This window comes from Juglans microcarpa x Juglans regia, chromosome 3S (assembly GCF_004785595.1).
Source record: "Juglans microcarpa x Juglans regia isolate MS1-56 chromosome 3S, Jm3101_v1.0, whole genome shotgun sequence".
Taxonomy (NCBI): domain Eukaryota; kingdom Viridiplantae; phylum Streptophyta; class Magnoliopsida; order Fagales; family Juglandaceae; genus Juglans; species Juglans microcarpa x Juglans regia.
Window position 1 is genome coordinate 2,744,673 of NC_054599.1, and position 20,146 is coordinate 2,764,818.

General features: G+C 38.0%; 3 protein-coding genes across 3 annotated transcripts; 1 reads left to right on the forward strand and 2 right to left on the reverse strand.

Annotated features, from left to right (window-relative positions):
* The first annotated feature begins 6,307 nt into the window (after window positions 1-6,307).
* On the forward strand, window positions 6,308-7,381 carry LOC121257853 (putative fasciclin-like arabinogalactan protein 20). The gene has a single exon (XM_041159102.1). The coding sequence runs from the start codon at window positions 6,308-6,310 to the stop codon at window positions 7,379-7,381; it is 1,074 nt and encodes a 357-aa protein (XP_041015036.1).
* A 242-nt stretch (window positions 7,382-7,623) lies between these two features.
* On the reverse strand, window positions 7,624-9,696 carry LOC121257728 (pentatricopeptide repeat-containing protein At1g71060, mitochondrial-like). The gene has a single exon (XM_041158910.1). It carries the CDS (start codon window positions 9,694-9,696, stop codon window positions 7,807-7,809), a length of 1,890 nt encoding a protein of 629 aa, XP_041014844.1. The 3' UTR covers window positions 7,624-7,806.
* A 645-nt stretch (window positions 9,697-10,341) lies between these two features.
* LOC121257729 (beta-glucuronosyltransferase GlcAT14A-like) lies at window positions 10,342-19,930 on the reverse strand. The gene is made up of 4 exons (XM_041158911.1): window positions 18,773-19,930; window positions 11,518-11,593; window positions 11,315-11,430; window positions 10,342-11,210 (listed from the first exon to the last, which is right to left on the reverse strand). The coding sequence occupies exons 1-4, from the start codon at window positions 19,257-19,259 to the stop codon at window positions 10,696-10,698; spliced, it is 1,194 nt and encodes a 397-aa protein (XP_041014845.1). The 5' UTR covers window positions 19,260-19,930; the 3' UTR covers window positions 10,342-10,695.
* Window positions 19,931-20,146: the final 216 nt, after the last annotated feature.

Below are 20,146 nucleotides of genomic sequence, written 5' to 3' on the forward strand. Positions count from 1 at the left end.
AACTCATCAGATGTTACTGTATCATGGATATAATGATGGAACTCTTTTTGAAAGTCTGGAAACTTGTTATAGACATGTGCCAAATGTTCTGAAAATTTTTGTAAAATATACTACAAGTACAACCGGTGAGTTGTATTTGGGAGTACCTCTGTAATGGCCCTGGCCATAGCTTTATCATCATCAGTAATAATGGTTGAAGGGGCATGCCCAAGCATTACTTCTTGTCATATTCTCAGTAACCATATATAGGATTCAGTTGTCTCATTAACTAACAACGTACAACCAAATATTATGGTTTGGTGATGATGATTAACTCTTGAGAAGGCACAAATGGCATCTTATAAATATTTGTGAGGTACGTCGCATCAAACGTGACAACATCTTCGAAATATTGATATGCAGACCTTGATCTTGCATCTGCCCAAAAACAGCTTTCCATATACTCATTCTCATCAACCTGCATGGAGTATACAAGCCCAGGTTCTTTACACTGTCATTCAAGAAAGTATGCATACAACCTTTGTGCATCTCACTCTTCAAACAATTTTCTTCTTTTATTTCTCAAATAATTTTCAACGTCATTTCCAATATAACCAATATTAAAATCACTGCTAGAAGTGGAAACAAAATTGACTCCATCTCTATCTCCATGTTCCATATTCACTCAATCATCATCAAAGTCTCCCAAATTCACACCATCTCCCATATCCAATCCATCTCTCACATTCACATCACATTGATCTTCTACGATTTCATCCTCGATAGTTTCATTTACACCTTGTGGACAGTTTCTAGTCGTTAGTATCTCAACATCATTACTATCCGAACTCCACCCAAAATCCTTAATCACAACATAAAACAATGTAATCAATAAAAGTTTAGTTCCTAAAAGAACCCCAATATTATCAAATTACTATTCAAATTACTATGCAAATTCACACCATTGCCTTAGGAAAAAAGTGCAGAAGTTGAACCAAAACAAGCATTACACAGCATATATCCCAAGTATGTCAGAGGAAATTAACAGAAACAAAACAACAAAGATCACTTTCATTTCAAAAGAACTGAAACTAGCACACTAACTCTGCACAAACCCATCACTACATCAGATTACCTTAAGTTCTCTACTATTAGTACTTCCTACAAAGAGGATAACAAATATAGCAATTTGCTTGGAAAATGAAATGCAATAAAAAAATATAAAAAAAAATCCAAGTAAAAATAGATTTTGAATATAATAGGAAAATAGTAAGAAATAGTTGAACATTAGAGAAATTTCCAAAGAAAAAAAATTGCAAAGACAGAAGAAATAAACATTAGCTCACTAAAGGAACTAACCGAGTTATCTCACATATGCTCTTGCTAAATCTAAAGATAAATAAATCTTCTTTTAACCACAACGTAACAAACTAATCAAATCATGGATTTTCATTTATTGTAACAACTAGAAACTAGAGAATAAGAAAACACAGACCATGTAAAATGCTTGGTTCGTCATTGTGCGGGCAGTGGGAAATCAAAGCCAAAAACCTTACAATAAAACACAGACCATTAAAAATTTGGAATTACAAAAATTTAGGAATTACAATGTGAACTACTTAGGTACCTAAGGTCCTCGACAGTTGCAGGTCCTTGATAGTTGGGAGGGTTTTCGTGAGGGAGATTGAAGGGGAGAGAGGGAGAGATTATGGATTTCAGTTTAGCGATTTCGTGAGAGATATCGAAGGAGAGAGAAGGAAGGAGAGAGAGAGAGAGAGAGAGAGAGAGAGAGTCAAGCAATTTCGAAAGGGATTTCTTGTAAGAGATCGAATGAAAGAAATGGAGAGTCGAACGATTTTGAAAACGAGAGAACGAGAGAGAGAGAGAGACGATCAGGAAGGAGAAAGAGGAGTCACATGATTCCCTACTATGCGTCCCAGTGTCACAATTGAGGAAGGCTTACGTGACAACTCTCTATTGGTCTCCTATAAGACCACTTTATAAGAGACACAGGCCAAAAACATTTCTCTTTTTATAATTCTGTTTTACAAGATGTCCTTTATTTAAAATAAAATTATAAAATAAAATTTTCTATTTATAAGCTATGTGTAAACCCACCATTTGTGTAGGATCCATTACGTACACTTATAAAGTAGTTAAAATGATATATATGTGAGCCTCTAAACCCTTCTCATCATTGGAACATGATTTTCGAGGGTAAAAATATATGGGGTTTTTTCTTGTAAAATAATTATAAAAAAAGGGTTGTAATTTATCATTTTCTTATATTAAAACTGTGAAAAAAAAAATGTGATTTTTTTTAGATTTTGGGAGCTTTAGCCTTTAGCCTTTACCCTTTGGCCCATGCCTATAGTTCTAGCCCCGGCCCATATAATAGTTTGAAAATCAACATGCTTATGATATTCTCTGTTCTAGTAGAGAATCAACATACATATCAACCATGCATACCTGATCGACGTGTCACCATGCTAGAGGCTGGCCAACTTCTTAATTACGATCGCCAAACGATCGAGTATCTCACGTACAGTGTGAACATCAAAAACATTCTGTCAACTAATTTAAGCTATTTATTATGTATCAATCTAAGGATCTCCTTTTTAAGTAGCATAGATATTCCTAGGCAATCACTCATGGAATCGTGAGGAAATATAAATATATACGCGATTGAGCAAATATAAAATTAACGCCTTTAATTTCAAGTAGTAATTAGAATTAGCATTTAAGGTTCTAATCACGACCCTACATCACTAGACACGAAGTAACAAAAATTCAAATATTACTTTAAAGCGTGCATAAGTATATAATAGGGGTGTGGATCTGGATTTGGATCCGGATCCTGATCCAGATGCTATAATCCTGGAGGTTATGATCCTCCTGGATTAATCCAGATATCCAGATTGTAATCGGATATCCAAGTTTTTCACTTTTTCTTACTATAAATCCGAATATCCAAGTTATAATTGGATTTAGTCTGGATTTAAGACTTTAAAACTTAAAAAATGTTTCTATAGCACTTTTTTTAAGAAAACAAAAAGTCTGATATCATGCTTAAATTGTCTAGAATTTTTTTTTAAAAATAATCTAAACATTTTTAGAAGATTTTTATAAAAAATAAAATAAAGAACAAAAAAAAATATAGATAATATTGTTGTTACATCACAATGCAAAACATAAATTTATAAAAAATAAAATAAATAATAATACATCACAACTAATTAAACTAATACGTAACAATGCAAAATAAATAACATTGTTAAATATTTTCTGTACAATTACTAATCAAACAGCTTGTATTATCAAATTTGCAACAAAAACAATGTTTAAAAAAAAAAAAAAACCGGTTACGAAAAACCGGGTTAAAAACAGGTTATTCTTTTACCCGCTCAAGTCTAATCCGTCGGGATAACTGCTTGGATTTTCGGGTTCCGGACCGAACCAGAAAAAAATTCGGCCCAATTCTATACCCCTAATATATAGTAAGTTTCCAACTTAAATGTAGAATAAAAAATAAAAATATTTAATATCCAAATTTATCTCAATATTCTCTCAACAAATAAAGATATGCCTCACGCATGTATATATACTAATAATTAGTTGGAGCGCTAGCTGAGAAGTCGTAGATTCCCAGCTTCATTGTCATAATTATAGAAATGGTACTGTATTGTATGATACGTACTGCATGCATGCTAGCTCTGCATTATTAATTACTATTTGGAAGTAACTTATTAATATATATAATATTAATAAATGCACGTATTGCTAAAGGGTTTTGTACCTACGTGTGTATTCTCTTGCTGCATATATATACATACCAATTAAGAAACAAAAACCAAAAAATAAAATATAAAAAGGAAAATCCACTCTATTTATTTAGCTAGGAAAGATATAAAGGGAATATATATATATATATATATATATATATATAAGTTTATAAGTACGATCGGTCCCCTGCATGCATCCAGCTCTTTCAATTTTCTTAATTACCTTCTTCTAGGAGGACTTTCATGCATGCTAGCTAGCGTATTTTTGCTCATGTAAATTCCTATCGTAAAATCGTAATTAATTATTAGCATGTTACTAATTAATGAATAATTTCTTATTTTCTAAGATTCATCAAAGGCCTGCTAGCTAGAAATGAATTAGTTATTTTTGTTATTAATATACCTAACTTAATGCTATTGATAATGATAATCATAAGCATGCATGTAATATAAAATTTATATTTACTGCACATCACGTGTGATCGATGGATCAATCAAATACACACACACACATATGCAGTTTGCTTGATCAGGCCGTAACGATTATTATAAATACAGGCGAAATCTAATCATTCTTTACAAGTTATTATAAGTTGTTCATGTTGTGGTCCTAGCGAGCTAATTGATCTTCTCGTATATAGAAAGAATTTCTGAAAAAGATGAAGAAATTCTTTCTACCTGGTAATTAAAAAGTCACAAACCTTTTTATATCATATGTTTTCACTAATTGCATGGAAAACTTCAAATTATTCAAACGTTTTTTCATACGTGGTCATGAATTATATATTATACTTTTGGTCCTAATGATCTTTCTTTGATTTCTAGGAAAGAAAAGCTCCAAAAAATCTGAAAGTCGTGGCCGAAGTACAGATCATAGTACTGTTGAAGCAGAAGGCAGATCAGTAAATAGCTCACATAACATGATGAAGAAAGGATCGGGACGATCGGGAGCTGCCAGGTCTGAGTTTAAAAGTAAAGCTCCTGATCAAACTCGGAAAGCATCAATGGAATCACCTCGTTATCATGAGCAAGACCCTGAAAGTACTGTGACAGAAGAAGCACCATCGGATCATATTGTTGAAGAGAAGCCAACAAATTATGAACATTACAATTCTTACATTAATGCACCGTACACCATGGAGGACGATATGGGACCTATTATATTTCAGAAAGCTGTTACTGATTGGATAAATTTTCCATGGGATCATCAGGACAATATTGTAGGTGGTGATCATGATCATGGCAGTAGTTCTCGTGGGTTTGGTTATAATTAATATATATGTATATATCCCCCTCACATATATGGTTTTGAGATCTCATGAGTAATTTCACAAGTGTAGGAGAAAATAAAGCAATTTCATATTTACAAGATTTGAATAAGATCAGCAACAGTACTATATATATATATATATATATGTATATATAATATCCCAAATATTATGGGATTGCATGCATTGTTTACAATAATGTGAAAAGAAAAATCAGTGCACGCGATAATGCTCGATTCAATTATTTGTATAAAATTCACCTATTATGTTGACAAGGTGAGACAATTGATACACATCATATTTGAGTTATTCCATCCTAATCGATGTAATATGACAGTTTTATAGATGACACGACACAACTCGACAACTAATATCAAGATCGGAAAGTTTGATAGGTCAAATCAAAATTAAGAATATATTCATATATTTATAGAGCTCTTCTATGGGTACCAAATGGTGTACCGAAGAAATGCACTGAATTGCACACTCCTTATTAAAATTACCACTAGTAGGTCTATCATAAACAACTCCTTATTTTTCTTATCTAACATCGTTTTTATATATATAAAATAGAGTGGTGCTATTCTGCCGCTTACAAGTATCCACTTTGTGTGCTGCCTAGTAGGAATTGTACTTTTTTTTTTCTTTTTTTTTCAAATATTTTTTAATCATGTTTTAACATTCTTAAAAAATACAAAAAATTAAATACATGAGCTGTTAAAATGAGAAAGTAAATTGAGAAGGCATAGCTGCCCCACTCTTGCTGCTGGGCGTACCGCCCAGTGGTTTTTTTTCCTCCTTTTTTCTTTTCACATTTTTTTAATACATTTAAATATTTTTAAAAAATAAAAAAATACATCAATACACTTAAAATCACTTCATTAATCATTAAATAAAAAAAATTGACCAGCGATCAAATGGAGCGGTCAAAATAGACTGGCATAGTAGTTTTATTCTATTATTTAATACCCTTGATCCGTAAGCAGCAACTTCGTCCTGCCACTTGTCCTTCCCGCCAAAATTAACGTCCTTTTGCTCTTGAATATTCTGATCTCTAAAGATTTTGATCACCGTCTCCTCAGATACACTCGGAGTTACAAAGCCAAATTCCTAAAACAAACCCTTTCATCAAAGCTCCGTCGATCCATGGCTTCCAGCTCAGTCCTCCTCATTGTATCTCTCCTCCTCCTCCTTTCTCCATTCTCTCTCTCCTCCCTCTTCCCCTCCCATCCCACCCTCAAAGCCTATGAAATTCTCTCTGCTTCCGGCTACGCATCAATGGCTGGAATAACTCTGGAGCTCGCCTCCCGAACCCTTGTTCCACAGTCTCCCTCTCTCACCATCTTTGCCCCTTCTGACTCTGCGTTCGTTCCCTTGGATTATCTCCCGCTGTCTGTCGTCCAATACCACCTACTCCCCCTCGCGTTCTCTTTCCAAAGCCTCAAATCCCTCCCTTACGGAGCCAAGATCTCCACGCTGCTCTCGGGACACCCGCTGATAGTCACCACATCACTGGAAGATTATCGACTTTCCTTAAACAACGTCACCATCCCCTGGTCTCCGATATACGTTGACGGATCTTTGATAATCTTTGGGATCGACAAGTTCTTCGACCCCAATTTTCAGTTTTTGGATCTCTTCCCAAGCCATAGCCCCAATCTTGAGTGCTTCGCGTCCAGTACCGCGAACGATGCAGTGGGTTCTCTTTCGGGCGCCTATTCGTTCCATGAAGCTTGTGCGACGCTGAGATCCAAAGGATGCTCTGTCATGGCTTCGTTTCTTGACATGCAGTTTCTTGAGCTTCAAGAACGGACCGTGTTGACGGTCTTCGCTCCAGTTGATGGAGTGATAAAGAATCGTTTTAGCAGTTTCATAGACTTTTCTTCGTCGATTTTTCGTCGACACGTTGTCCCGTGCAGGCTTTTGTTGGGTGATCTACTGAACATGGAGGATGGTATGGTGCTACGGACTTATTTGGATGGTTTTACGATCAATGTCACCGGGTCCCATGACGTACTGGTGCTCAACGATGTTCCGGTTATCTATCCTGACATGTATGTCTGCGATTGGCTGGTTGTTCATGGCATTCGTGACATTCTTGAGGCGCCGAAGCAGAAGGAGGAAGCGCTAGGACCTCCAGCTGAGGTTCCAAAGCAAACAGAGAGAGAGCCGGAATCGTCACCGGAGATGCCAAATCAGACAGAGCAACTTGCGGATTATTCATATCAAGTAGTAGCAGATTATTCATTTCAGGTGCCAGAGAAAATAGCACAACTAAATTCTTCATCTGAAGAAGGTAACAGTGCTGAGAAGAATGCCATAGGACATTACCACTTTTCTACTTTTCCTTAGGACACTTGGCGTTTGTTTTGTACAGATTGGTATGGTGACCATAGCCATAGTTCGTCTGATTCAACGTCTCAATCTAGGTACATGCATTAACATAACACTTGCTCTGTTTTTTGCTGTATTGAGGGGGCGGTGTTTGAGATGTTTGGTTTCCCGGACTTGACCTCTTTTCTGTACGTCACATGTAAATCAACGGGTCCTGATTAGAAAGCATGAAAAAATGCTTTTTAAGCTCGTTGCATTTCTTGGCCTTGAATATCTTCTAATTCTGATTCGTGTTTTCAATATCCAACTGGAAACGAAAGAAATAATGAAAGCCCTAAAACATTTGTTTGAATTGAAACAAAAACAGATTACATAGCCTCCAGATATTAGGGTCATATTCATATACACGAAAAGCAACTCGATTATCGAATAAGAGGCTTAGGTTATTTGCCCAATCCAACTAATGCAGTTTTCCGTAGTTTATTAATCTTCTGATCCAGAATAAGAACAATATCCTTCTTTCCTCCATCAAGAAGAGCTTGTTTCAGATTACCAAACATCTGTGCAGGAGGTCGAATGCCCATGTCTAACATCTCATGAAAGTATTTGCAAGCATCATCCAACTTGTTCTCATGGCACAAGCCGTTGATCAATGTAGAGAACATATGCATCCCAGGAAGGACACCCTTGGCCTTCATCTGAGCCCAAACCCTTACTGCCATATCCACTCGTTCCTCGTTACAAAACATCCTAACAATGATCTCATATGTACTCACAGTTGGTTCACAGCCTGGCTCGCTACTCATTCTTTGGAAAACGGAGTAAGCTTCTTTGTTTCTCCTAGCCTTTATCAAGTGATGTAGAATTATATCATAAGTTCGAGAATTTGGACCAACTCCACTTTTTCTCATCTCATCGACCACCCTATACACATCATACATTCGCATCGACCAGCCATAAGCACCCACAAGAGCATTGTATGTGGGTGCTTCCGGTACAAAACCACAAGCCTTGGATTGTTCAAAAAACTCTAGGGCTTCATTCAACCTCCTCTCAGAACCCAACCCATTAATCAAAGTACAAAATATATGAGGACTTGGCTTGCAATTCTTTGCTTCCATTTCATGAAACAACTCAATTGCTTCGTCATACTTCCTAGCCTTACAACGGGCATTGATAATTATACCATAAGTCACGACATCCGGCTCAAACCCTTCCTCCCTCATCTCCCTATAAACCTCATTCAAGCTCAACAAATTCTGTTCTTGACCCCATCCCTCCAACAATATAGTGTATGTCTTAATATCCGGCACGAACTTTCTCTTCTTCGTTTTATCAAACAGCTCTTGGGCTTTTTCTACATGTCTTGACTTGCTTAGAGTATCGATCAATCTATTATAGTCCGACACTTCCAACTTCAATCCAAACTTCTCCATCTTCTGAAACCCCTCTATGGCTTCCTTAGCCTTCCTCGCTCTTGCATATCTCCGTGCAATCAATGCGAATGTATCTTTACTCAATAACCCTTTACGTTTCATGTCACTCACCAAATCCCATATCAACTTGAACTGTTTGATCTTGCCCAGAGCCTCAATCAAAGCATTGTAGCTCTCTGTACTGTACTTAAACCCCTTTTGCTTCTCAGCCCAGCGGAAGAAAGACAGTGCAAGAGCACCCGCATTGCTCAGCTTCTTTAAAACTTCCACAACCAGCAGCGGCGATACTTGAGCCGTAATAGAACCGAGGGAGGCCTCGATAGAAGAACCAGAGCTTTTCGACAGCATTCTACAAATGCTTTCTGCTTCTTCAGGGACTCTATCGCGTACAACAATATCTACATTACTGTCAATGGCTTTAACACACACTGGGTTCATGCCCGCACCATCGTGGAATGGTCTGTAAAAGCCCAACCGATGTTCAGGTAACGACCCACGTGGGATTTGAATGCGGGGCGTTGAATGTCTAAGCCAAAGTTGGTCTTCGATTGCGATGAGAGAAGTACTAGCAAGTGATGTAATCGGAAATGTTCGAGTTTTTGATGCACGGGGAACATTAGGGATGTGATGAAGTAAGGGATTGGTGAATCTTCTGGACGCCCTTGGTATGAAATTGAGGAACCCAGAGCGAGAGAGACCCATTTGAGAAACAACGAGATTTTGAGTAAACCCCAACCAGGAGACGAGGAGGAAAGTTCTCTTCGAGTAAAACTCAAAAATTGCGTATGGAAGGGAGCGTAGGTCTTCCGAACGTAGTGGTTTGAAAATTGATATTTGCACAATTTTTACTGATATTTGCACAGTTTTTACGGAATTATTACACAATCTGCCAAACATTATTATACAATAATACAAAAATTAATTCTTATTAAAAATGAAAAATTCTAAACATAAGTCCCACACTCATTTACACCGCTTAAAAATATATGATTTTATTATGTTACCCTCATATTTCTTATGATATGAAAGTATGTAGAATGTGAAACTTATAGCACGACTTTTTAAAAATAGTCAAACGTTTATGGCCTCTACCCATAAAAGGGATACCCAAAGTTTGTACTTCTCTATACCTGAACTGAATAAAAGTGTAATTATTTTCATGGCTGATTTTAAATATGAGCTCTTTCCAACTTCCAAGTCGATCTAGAAAATGTGTAAAGAGACCATGCTGAGGCTCCTCCGATCTTCAAATCGTAAGGGAATTCATGTTAACTTCCAATTAGTTTCATGTTAACTACCAACTTTAGTCATTGAACACCATCTGATGATTTCAAGCATAAAGCAAAATTCTGAGAACATCTGGTCCACCGAACTTTATTGCTTTAGTTGCTTCCTCGATCCTGACAAAAATGGAAGCTTTAAGTACATATAGTTTATAGGAGTGTAAGATGCCATCTAATGAAATAGCTGCTTCATCTTCTGCTAATGATGGTGGCCGCTGTGAGAGAGAGAGAGAGAGAGAGAGAGAGAGAGAGAGCCATGGAAGCAATGAACTTTCCTGTCAGCATTCAAAAGGGTGCCTATTACAATATGATAATAGGTAGAACATACAACCGTAATTAGCAGCACAAAGTGGGATATCCACTTATTGCTTGAAAGACTTGGTAGCTCTATAATAAATTCTAGCCCCCCCTCCCTCCAAAGTGAATTCACTTGCTTGCCTTCAACTATACCCGGTAATAAACACTAGTGATGCCTCTGCCCAGAACTCCCAACAAATTAGGCTGTGTCTAAAGAATCAATCTCAACTGATGCCAGTCTTTCTAACCGGTCACAAATTCAGATGCGAATGAATTGCACCTCATATCAAAATATCTCCATTTAACACGAGCAGATTCATTTGCATTGATTTTTCTGTGAATTCAAGTCGTCAAGTATATTTGTGATGGACTCTTCAAACTTCTTTGCTAGAGGCCCAGGCTTCAAGACATTGACATCACCCCACTGGGAGCAAGGATCCATCAACCAGCTCCTCCGCCCAGAGCACCATGCCCCTGGGGCAGCTCGATTATGCCCACGCCTGAGAATCTTAGCATCAACCATGTTCAGCACAGGGTCATCCTTCTGGAATTGTCTTGCAAAAGCGGCTCCACTTTGGACCATTTGTTCAAAATCAGAGCTATTGAGAAAGAGGGGTTCCATCTTTGGAGGATTATCCCAGATCATAAATCTCAAATCACTGTTCACAGTCGTGTTCATAAAGTCTGGTGAATTGCAAATGGCAGAGTGAAAGTATCCTTCTTGGGACAAGACTACATTAGTAAAATACATGAGAAGTGTTCGGGGTAAATTATCCCAACCAAGTACACAAAATTCCAGAAAAGATCGGCTCAAGATGACCCATGGAGAACCTGCAAAGAAAGATTAGTGAATTGAATATTCCCAACAAGCATAAAGCATACCCATACATTAATTTTATGATGAAAAATAGCCTATTATAGTGAATAGACTCTGCCTGTAAATACTTTGAAAGCATCAGGTGTTTGCCGCTTCTGTGTAGCATGAAAAATTTGACTCCTCCTGGCCAAGTACAAAGCTGGGTCGACTACAATAGGGCCAAACCTTTGAGATCTGAATCAGAGTAGACCAACAAGATTCAGATTGAACTCAAATTAAATGTTTTGAAGAAGCTGCAAAAATTAGGACAAGTTTGCCTACTCTTTCCATCCAAGGTCACTGGTGTGATCAATGAAATTGATGTCTCTACTGATAGAAGAAAACACATGTGACAGGTCTGAAAGCGGATAAAAGAAGTAAACATCAGAAAGTAAGAATTGCATACGAAGATAAACAAAAATAACAAAATGCAAATTTAGATAAAAATTTATAAAAATTTTAGAAACATGTAATGAAAAAAATAAGCATCAGAAAGTAAGGATTGACTATTAAGAAAAATAAGACAGTGATAGAGAAATCTGATACATTTTAGTACACCTTCAAGGATACATTGAAAATATAAACAAATAAAAATGACAGAGACCCATAGTTAATAAGGTTTATTTTCCATATTTTTCCATAGGTGGAATATGAAACTAGGAAAACAAAAATACCAGCCATGGCATCTGATGTTTCAAGGTGTAATTGATATCAATAAGCCATGAGCTCCGCAGGCAATCTTCGGGGCATAACAAAACTGTCCAAGAAGGAGGAGGAGGAGGAGAAGGAGCAGGAGCAGGAGCAGGAGCAGGAGGAGGACAAGGAAGAGGAGGAGGAGGAGGAGGAGGATGAGATTTTAATGAAAATAAGGGTGTTGCTCCAGTACATAGTATTAAGAGAAGTTGACACAGATCAAGGACAGCTCACAAAGGAAGATTCTTAGCCAAGATTCATGTGAACATTCTGTAATTATTGTAGCCGAAAATCAAGCTTATACGTTTGTATTAACTGCTGTGTAACTGCTGTATATTCTAAGTCATAAAGTGTAAATATTTCCTAAGATAGGATTCTAGCCTTGTATAAAAAAACTATGTAAAGGATCAATACATGTGTGTGGAAAGTTTCCTTTGAAATCACCTTGCAGTGACTTATTCTCTATATGGTATCAGAAGACCCAAACTCTAACGAGATCATGATCCAAAATTCAAAATTGTCTTCCTCCACCAACCCAAACACTCAGCCCTCCTCCTTCAACGAAAACCCCCTTGTTGTTTTCAACTCAGATCAATGAGAAACTCACACCCTCACCTTCCCACAATGGCGTGCTCAATTTGAAGCACTTCTAATTGGCTACGATTTGATGGACTATGTTAATGGTGTTTCTAAGTGTCCTTCTTCAGATGGCACTCCCCTATCTTCCTCCCAAAAAACATACTGGGTTAGGCAAGACAAGCTCATTCTCAGTGCTCATCTTGCATCTACTTCCACCACTATAACACCACTCATAGCCACAGCAAAAACCTCTTATGAGGCATGGACGAAATTAACAAACATGTATGCAAGCCGATCACATACAAGGGCAATGCAACTCAAGGAAGAACTTACCTTGATCTAGCGAGGGAATCGATCGATTCCAGATTATCTACATGTTGTCAAAGCTCTGGCTGATGAAATCGCAATCATCGATCACCCCATTTCCGATGATGACCTAACCCTCTATAACCTCAATGGCTTGGGTCCCAATTTCAAGGAAATCGCTGCTCCTATTAGAGCAAGAGAAAAATCTCATCTTTGAAGAACTCCACGATCTGCTCGTCGATCACAGGAGTTACCTGCGACGGATGGAGGCAGCTACACAGCAGCTTGTTGCCGCTGCAAATTTCACGACCAGAAAATCTGGCCCCTCTTGTGGTCATCAGCTGAAAGGCTTTAACAAGTCAATTGGGCCTTCTCTTCAACAAGGCTCCACTCGTTCAGCAAAGGGGCAGTACAAGGACCAGAGACGCTACAACACCTTAGGCCGCCCAAATTCAAATCAAAGGCGTTTCCAGCCCAAGTGCCAATTCTGTGACCATATGGGCCACAAGGCAAAGTCCTACCCACAGTTGCAGTCCAATGAAATGACTGCAAATTGCACTGCCACATCTAATGCCAATGAAAATAAATGGCTTATTGCTTCGGTCGCTTCTCATAATATCACTGGTGATCTCACAAATTTGTCCATTCATTCTGAATATGATGGAACTGACAAAGTTGTTCTTGGTGATGGTACAGGTTTGGTCATTTCACATATTGGTTCATTAGCCATATATTCACCTCAAAAAACATTTTATCTCCATGATACACTTTGTGTTCCCACTATTCACAAGAATTTAATTTTTGTGTATCACTTCACTTCACAAATTAATGTTTTTGTTGAGTTTCATCCGTTTCATTTTCTTGTGAAGGAACAAACAACAAGGGCGATATTACTAAGAGGTGCGTGTGAAAATGGTGCATACACGTGTCCGAACTCACTGGTAGCTTCTCTTTCCAAAATGGTTGCTAATATGCATGAACGAACCTCGATTGATGGATGGCACAAGCGTCTTGGACATCCATCCATTAAAATTGTTCAAAACCTTGTTAATTATTTTTCTCTTCCGCTTACCACAACAAAATTGTCATCTTCATGTACTTCTTGCTCTATTAATAAAGCACATCAACAACCATTTGGTTCCACTAGTTTTCAAAGTTTTGCGCCTCTTGAAATTATTTACACTGATGTTTGGGGACCCACTCATTATACCGGTCTTGATGGCTCTCGATATTATCTCATTCTTATTGATCACTACACGAAATACATGTGGTTTTACCCTATGGTTACCAAATCTAGTGTATCTAGCATTTTTCCACAATTCAAAAATCTTGTCAAAACACGTTTCAAGTCAAAGATAAAAAGTTTAAATTCTGACAATGGTGGTAAATTTTTAAGTCTTAAAAAATACCTCTCACTTCATAGTATTAGTCATTACACCACCGCACCATACACTCCCCAACAAAATGGTGTTTCTAAACATCTTCATCGTCATCTTGTGAAAACAAGTCTCACTTTACTTCATGATGCCTCCCTACCTATCTCATATTGGCCTCATGCTTTTCGACAACCCACTTCCCTTCTACAAAACAAATCCCCTTTTGAGGCTCTTTTTGGTCAAAGGCCCAATTATCTCAAACTAAGAAAATTTGGGTGTCTTTATTATCCACTCACAAGGCCTTACAATACTCACAAATTACAGCCAAAGTCCATCCTGTGCATCTTCCTTGGATATTCTCAAAATCAAAAGGCATAGAAATGCATGGATCCAACCACAAACCAGATGTACATATCACGGCATGTTACATTTGATGAAATGCAAAGCCCAACCTCATTGCACGGCCCACTCATTCAAGAAAGCCCATCTTCTTCAAACCTGTTTTCATCTTCGTCGTCTTTGCAGGACCCATGCCATTTTCTTCTCAAAGCTACACAACCTCCTCCAGGAAACTGCTGCCGTCATTGCAAAGCGATTCTTCACTGTTTATATATCAACATGCTTCGATTACATGCTACTTTCTTGTTTATGTCGATGATCTGGTTATTACGGGAAGTGATAAACATTTTGTGACATCTGTTATTCAGAAACTTGGTGAGCAGTTTTCTTTAAAGGATATGGGTTTTCTTCACTTCTTTTTAGGAGTAGAAGTTATTCCAACTACTGCAGGGTTATTCTTATCACAACATAAATATGTTTGTGATCTTCTAAAATCCACAAATATGGTCGGTGCAAAAGATGTTTCAACACCTCTTTCATCTACCGCCTCTCTTTAATTGGTGGATGGCACTACTGCAGTAGACAGTACTAAGTTTAGACATGTGATTGGCAGCCTGCAATATCTCTCCTTGACTCGTCCAGACATCTCCTTTGCGGTTAACAAGTTGTCACAGTTCATGCACAAGCCAACAGTCACACATTGGACAGCAACTAAGCGGCTCCTTCGATTTCTAAAGCAAACAATATTTCATGGAATTCAACTTAAAAAATCTGCCCTTCCATGTTTAACAACATACAGTGATGCCGATTGGGCTAAGAACATTGATGATCAAACTTCTACATCGTCTTATATCACTTTCCTTGGCCCCAATCCAATTTCAAGGAATTCCAAGAAACAACAAGCCGTTGCACGTTCATCCACAAAAGCTGAATATCATTGCCCTTTCCAATGCAGCGTCTGAAACTATGTGGCTTTTAGCTCTATTTCAAGAACTTGGATTTACACTCAAGGAACCACCTTCACTTCTTTGTGATAATCTTGGTGCAACACATCTAAGCTCCAATCCAGTTCAACATTCAAGGATGAAACACATTCAAATTGATCTACACTTTGTGTGTGATCTAGTTCAAAAAGGAACACTCAATGTTCGGCATGTAAATTTAATGACAAAGCCACTGTCAAGGCAGCGTACAGAATTTTTGAGAAACAAGATTGGTCTTGCCGATGGCAGCACAATCTTGCGGGGGCGTATTAGGGAAGTTGACACAGATCAAGGACAGCTCACAAAGGAAGATTCTTAGCCATGATTCATGTGAATATTCTGTAATTCTTGTAGCCGAAAATCAAGCTTATATGTTTGTATTTACAGCTGTGTAACTGCTGTATATTCTAAGTCATAAAGTGTAAATATCTCCTAAGATAGGATTCTAGCCTTGTATAAAAAACTCTGTAAAGGATCGATACATGTGTGTGGAAAGATTCCTTTGAAATCACCTTGCAGTGACTTATTCTCTATACATAGAAAGTATACAGGAGTACAAGGAAAACCATCTAAAAAATCCTGAAAAATAGAAATAGAAAACGCAGCACTAATGTGGACCACTATCCAATGGTACAGGGTGTTAAGAAAGAATGACTTGAGGTCTAAAACTGACTTCTCACAATCTTCAAAATTATGCTCATTTCACTCTCTCCATATACACCACATCACGCAAACTAAGATCATTTTCCACGACAATACAGACTGATGCCTACAAACAGATTTTACAACATCCTAGGAGATCCACCACTCAAGATGGCAAGACCCAATCTATCCCAAAACAGTTCAAAGATCATGTTTCATATAAGATACTTGCTAACTCATAATGAAATAGAAGGTGATAAATTGATTCCCACTCTTCTTGCACATGCAATGCCAATTAACCACTATCATTTGCTTCTTCCTTTCATTATCCACAGTAATAATCTTCCCTAAGGCCACGGTTCGTAGAAAAAAAAAATTTACTTTTTCGGGAGCCTTGTTGCGTCATATTATCTTCCAAGGGAAGAAGCACTATCATGAGCTTACATCATGATGCAGACACAACACCAGCCAACGTGGGAACCAATTGAAGCCTTTCTCTGGAAGAATTTGAGGAAATAGATTTTCGAATAAACGCTAATAAGGCAACAGAATAACCACTAATAAGGCAGTAGATTTGCCCATTTATATGCTTACTTTCCTTTGCCAGTACTTTCATTCTTGTTTTATTTACTTTCCGTTTGAGAAGTTGTTTCCTTAGAAGACTAGAAGTCTCCAGTATTATAAAAAAGACCGACACTGTAATGGAAAGGATATATGTCGTAACTCATTATAAAGTTCAAATAAAGGAGATGGTGTTGGACTTGAAGTCAAAGGAATCCTCTGTTTTTTTTTAATTGCTTCCACTACGTCACATCATTTCAAACAATTCTCTCTAAGATGGCCCCCATCAATGTATCTTTGCCACCTCAACCACCCTACTTGAATGCAACCGGTAGACGAACGATGCCCTAAGATCCACCCTCCAACCATTGGCCCCACTAACAAAATTAACACAACACTGATGAGAATCGTGCACAATGATCTGCCACATAAGCATCCTTAAAAAGTGCAATGCTAAATAGCTCTGGGAAAGCAGCTTTCAAGTATAGATTTCCACACCACACATCATACCAAAAGAGAATCTTGAAACCATTACCCACTGCAAATTTAGTGAAGTGAGAAAACCCCCTAACACATTTCTAATGTTCCTCCAAAGAGCAACCAGCCCCTACCCCAAGATACCATACTTGTGTCTGTTAGCATCCTGCAAAGGCCTTCTCTTTCAAACAATTCTCTCTAAGATGGCCCCCATCAATGTATCTTTACCACCTCAACCACCCTAATTGAATACAACCGGTAGAAGAACGAATGATTTTACTAACTGATATAACACTCGTTCACTGCTATACACCAACATAAAGCCTCTTCACCGCCAATGACCTAGATTACCTTGCTAAAGATAATAAAAGAAAGCCTAGCTACTGCAAAGACAATTTAATCTTGTGGAATTCCAATATCCAAATAGCCTAGCAACAGTCCCATCAATGAAATTTGACCCGAATTCAAAAACTCACTATAACAGAAGGCATGGACATTCTTTCCAACAAAAAATACGACATAATTTAAGGTAATTATCATGACTTAATGGGTTTCCTACATTATTAAAAAATAATCAAATGAGAAAAGGATGCACCACAATAACATCTTGGGTCCAACCAAGAAAATAGGATTTGGCCTTTGATGGGATGCTGGAGTTTATGTTATCTTTGACTTTAAGGAAGTATGCAGATCAAAAAATGCAAAATTTCTTATTAGTTCGATCTCCTAGAGTACCAAATTGAAACATAGTTTAACCCTGGTAAGAATAAATGGTTCTTAAATTTAGTCCTATCTGACTGCACTCGTTAATATATTTCTGCTTATGTGGGAATGGATCACAAACAGACAGAAGCTTCAGACCAAGCTTCTATTAATATGAAATGAAAATTTTAAAGTGCTTTGTCAAATTAAAATACATTCAAGGACCAGAATAAAATCGTAAATTTTTTCTAAATGATATCAAATCAATATCGTGTTTCTAAACATTTCAACATAGTATGTAGAGTGTTCACTAGGACAGGTAACCAACTTTAGCATCATTGATATAAATTATTTCCAAAATTTACAGAGCCTAATTTCCAAAGCACATCATCATTTTCTACGATTGAAGGATATATGGCATCAAATATAACAAATAATATGAGGAGTTACTCCACCAAACATCTACTCTAGTACGTTTTAAACACAGTAGTCAACCTGACGCTTAAAATAGTAATGAAAACTCTTAGGTATCAAGCACGACTATAATAAGTTAACAAAAAAGTTGGACCAAACCAACTCATTCAAATTGCATTGAACCTACACCAATCTCATAATTCATAATTAAAGTAAATAATATCCGTCCCATTGTACTAGGGACTAGTCAAAAACGGGAGGAAGAAAAAAGGGAAAAAAAAAACAGAACAAAGGTCAGCCCAATGTTCCTAAAACTTAAATTGTCCACTCATTTCGATACCTAAATTCTCTTATTAATCACCTATCACAAAAAACTTGCAACCAATCCAATATATCAAAAGAACGTAACACAACAACTCAATAACCGAGCAGCAATTGTCAAAAAAAATAACCGAAGTGGCATACCGTCCTGAGTCAGAAGTGGGTAATCCATTGCGCTCAAAGTAATAAACCAATTCCACCCAACATCCATTCTTAACAGTATCGCCGCGGCGTGCAGCGTGGTTGCCACATTTGAGGAGCCCATGTATGTAAGGCGATCGGGCTTGCCGACCACGTCCACATTTTCGAAAGCATGAATCGCTGGCACGGCACTGACAGCCGCGACTAACCGGCGCCTCTCCTCGTCGGAGGCCTCCACCGCGAGGTGCAAAAGGTAGCGGTTGCGCGGGTGGTATACGGCGAGCAGGAGGCGGAGAATCCGGTTCCCGTCGCCGCGGCCTCCGGAGATGTAGTACGCGAAGGCAGGGGGGTAGGGCGCACCGTGATGTACGACCGGAGGGAAGGGCTTTGGGGAGCTAAAGGAGGAGAGGGACGTGAGCAACAATAGAAGGAGAAGAGACAGTAATGCCGCAATAAACAGCGTGAAGAGCCATTTCTTCTCAGCTCCCATGGTGATGCGCTTCTTGTTGTCGTCGTCGGTTCTGGGTTTTCTTTTCTCAGCTGGGCAGTGATAATGGGGGGGAGTCAAAACAAGGATTCGGTGATGTGGTGTGGCAGAATTTGAGTCCAGAGGGAGTTTGGGGAAATGGGTCAGCGAGGATCACGGTTTCTGTGGATTTGGCACTGAGTTTTTGGAGGGTGCTGAACATTAGATCAGAAAGTGACAATTTTTTCTCTCCAAAAAACCATTTACTTCGTCTCTCCTTCCATTCCCCTCTATCGCTTCGAATCTTTCAGCTTACTTTTTCTCATACAATTTTAACCCATCTCTATGCGACAGACTGACTGTAATAACGTTAGGTTAAGATTTTTTGGGTATTTGAAGAAAATGGAGCTTCGCTTCTCCTTTCTTCGCGTACTGATTCGGTCTGATCTCAGGAAAAAGAGAGAAGAAAAGCTCACTTTGCTTGCGTAGTATATGAACAGTTCTCAGCTAATTCTCTCACAACCTCCATCGAGGCGAGGAATTTGCACGCTCCATGATTTAATTTAGGATCAGTGGAGTGGTTTCCACACGTACATGCGAGGAAGGTGGGAAGAGGAGATGGTGATGTGTTCGAGCAATGGGAGCTTTTCTACTTCCAGGCATAGGAGTTGCTGGAAATAGAAGTTTTGAAAGTGGAAACAAATTCTAAACTTCCATTATCACCGGAACACGTCACGTTCGCCACACTTTTTTGAAAAAAAAGGAAAGGATCTGGACATGTGTCTTTAATTAACTGATTAATTGATTAGGTAAATTAATTGAAGTATGAGTCCTAAACCCCCTCAGTTTCAAATTTATCTGTCATAACAGATAAACATTGATTATTTTACTTCACTTTATAATATGACGGT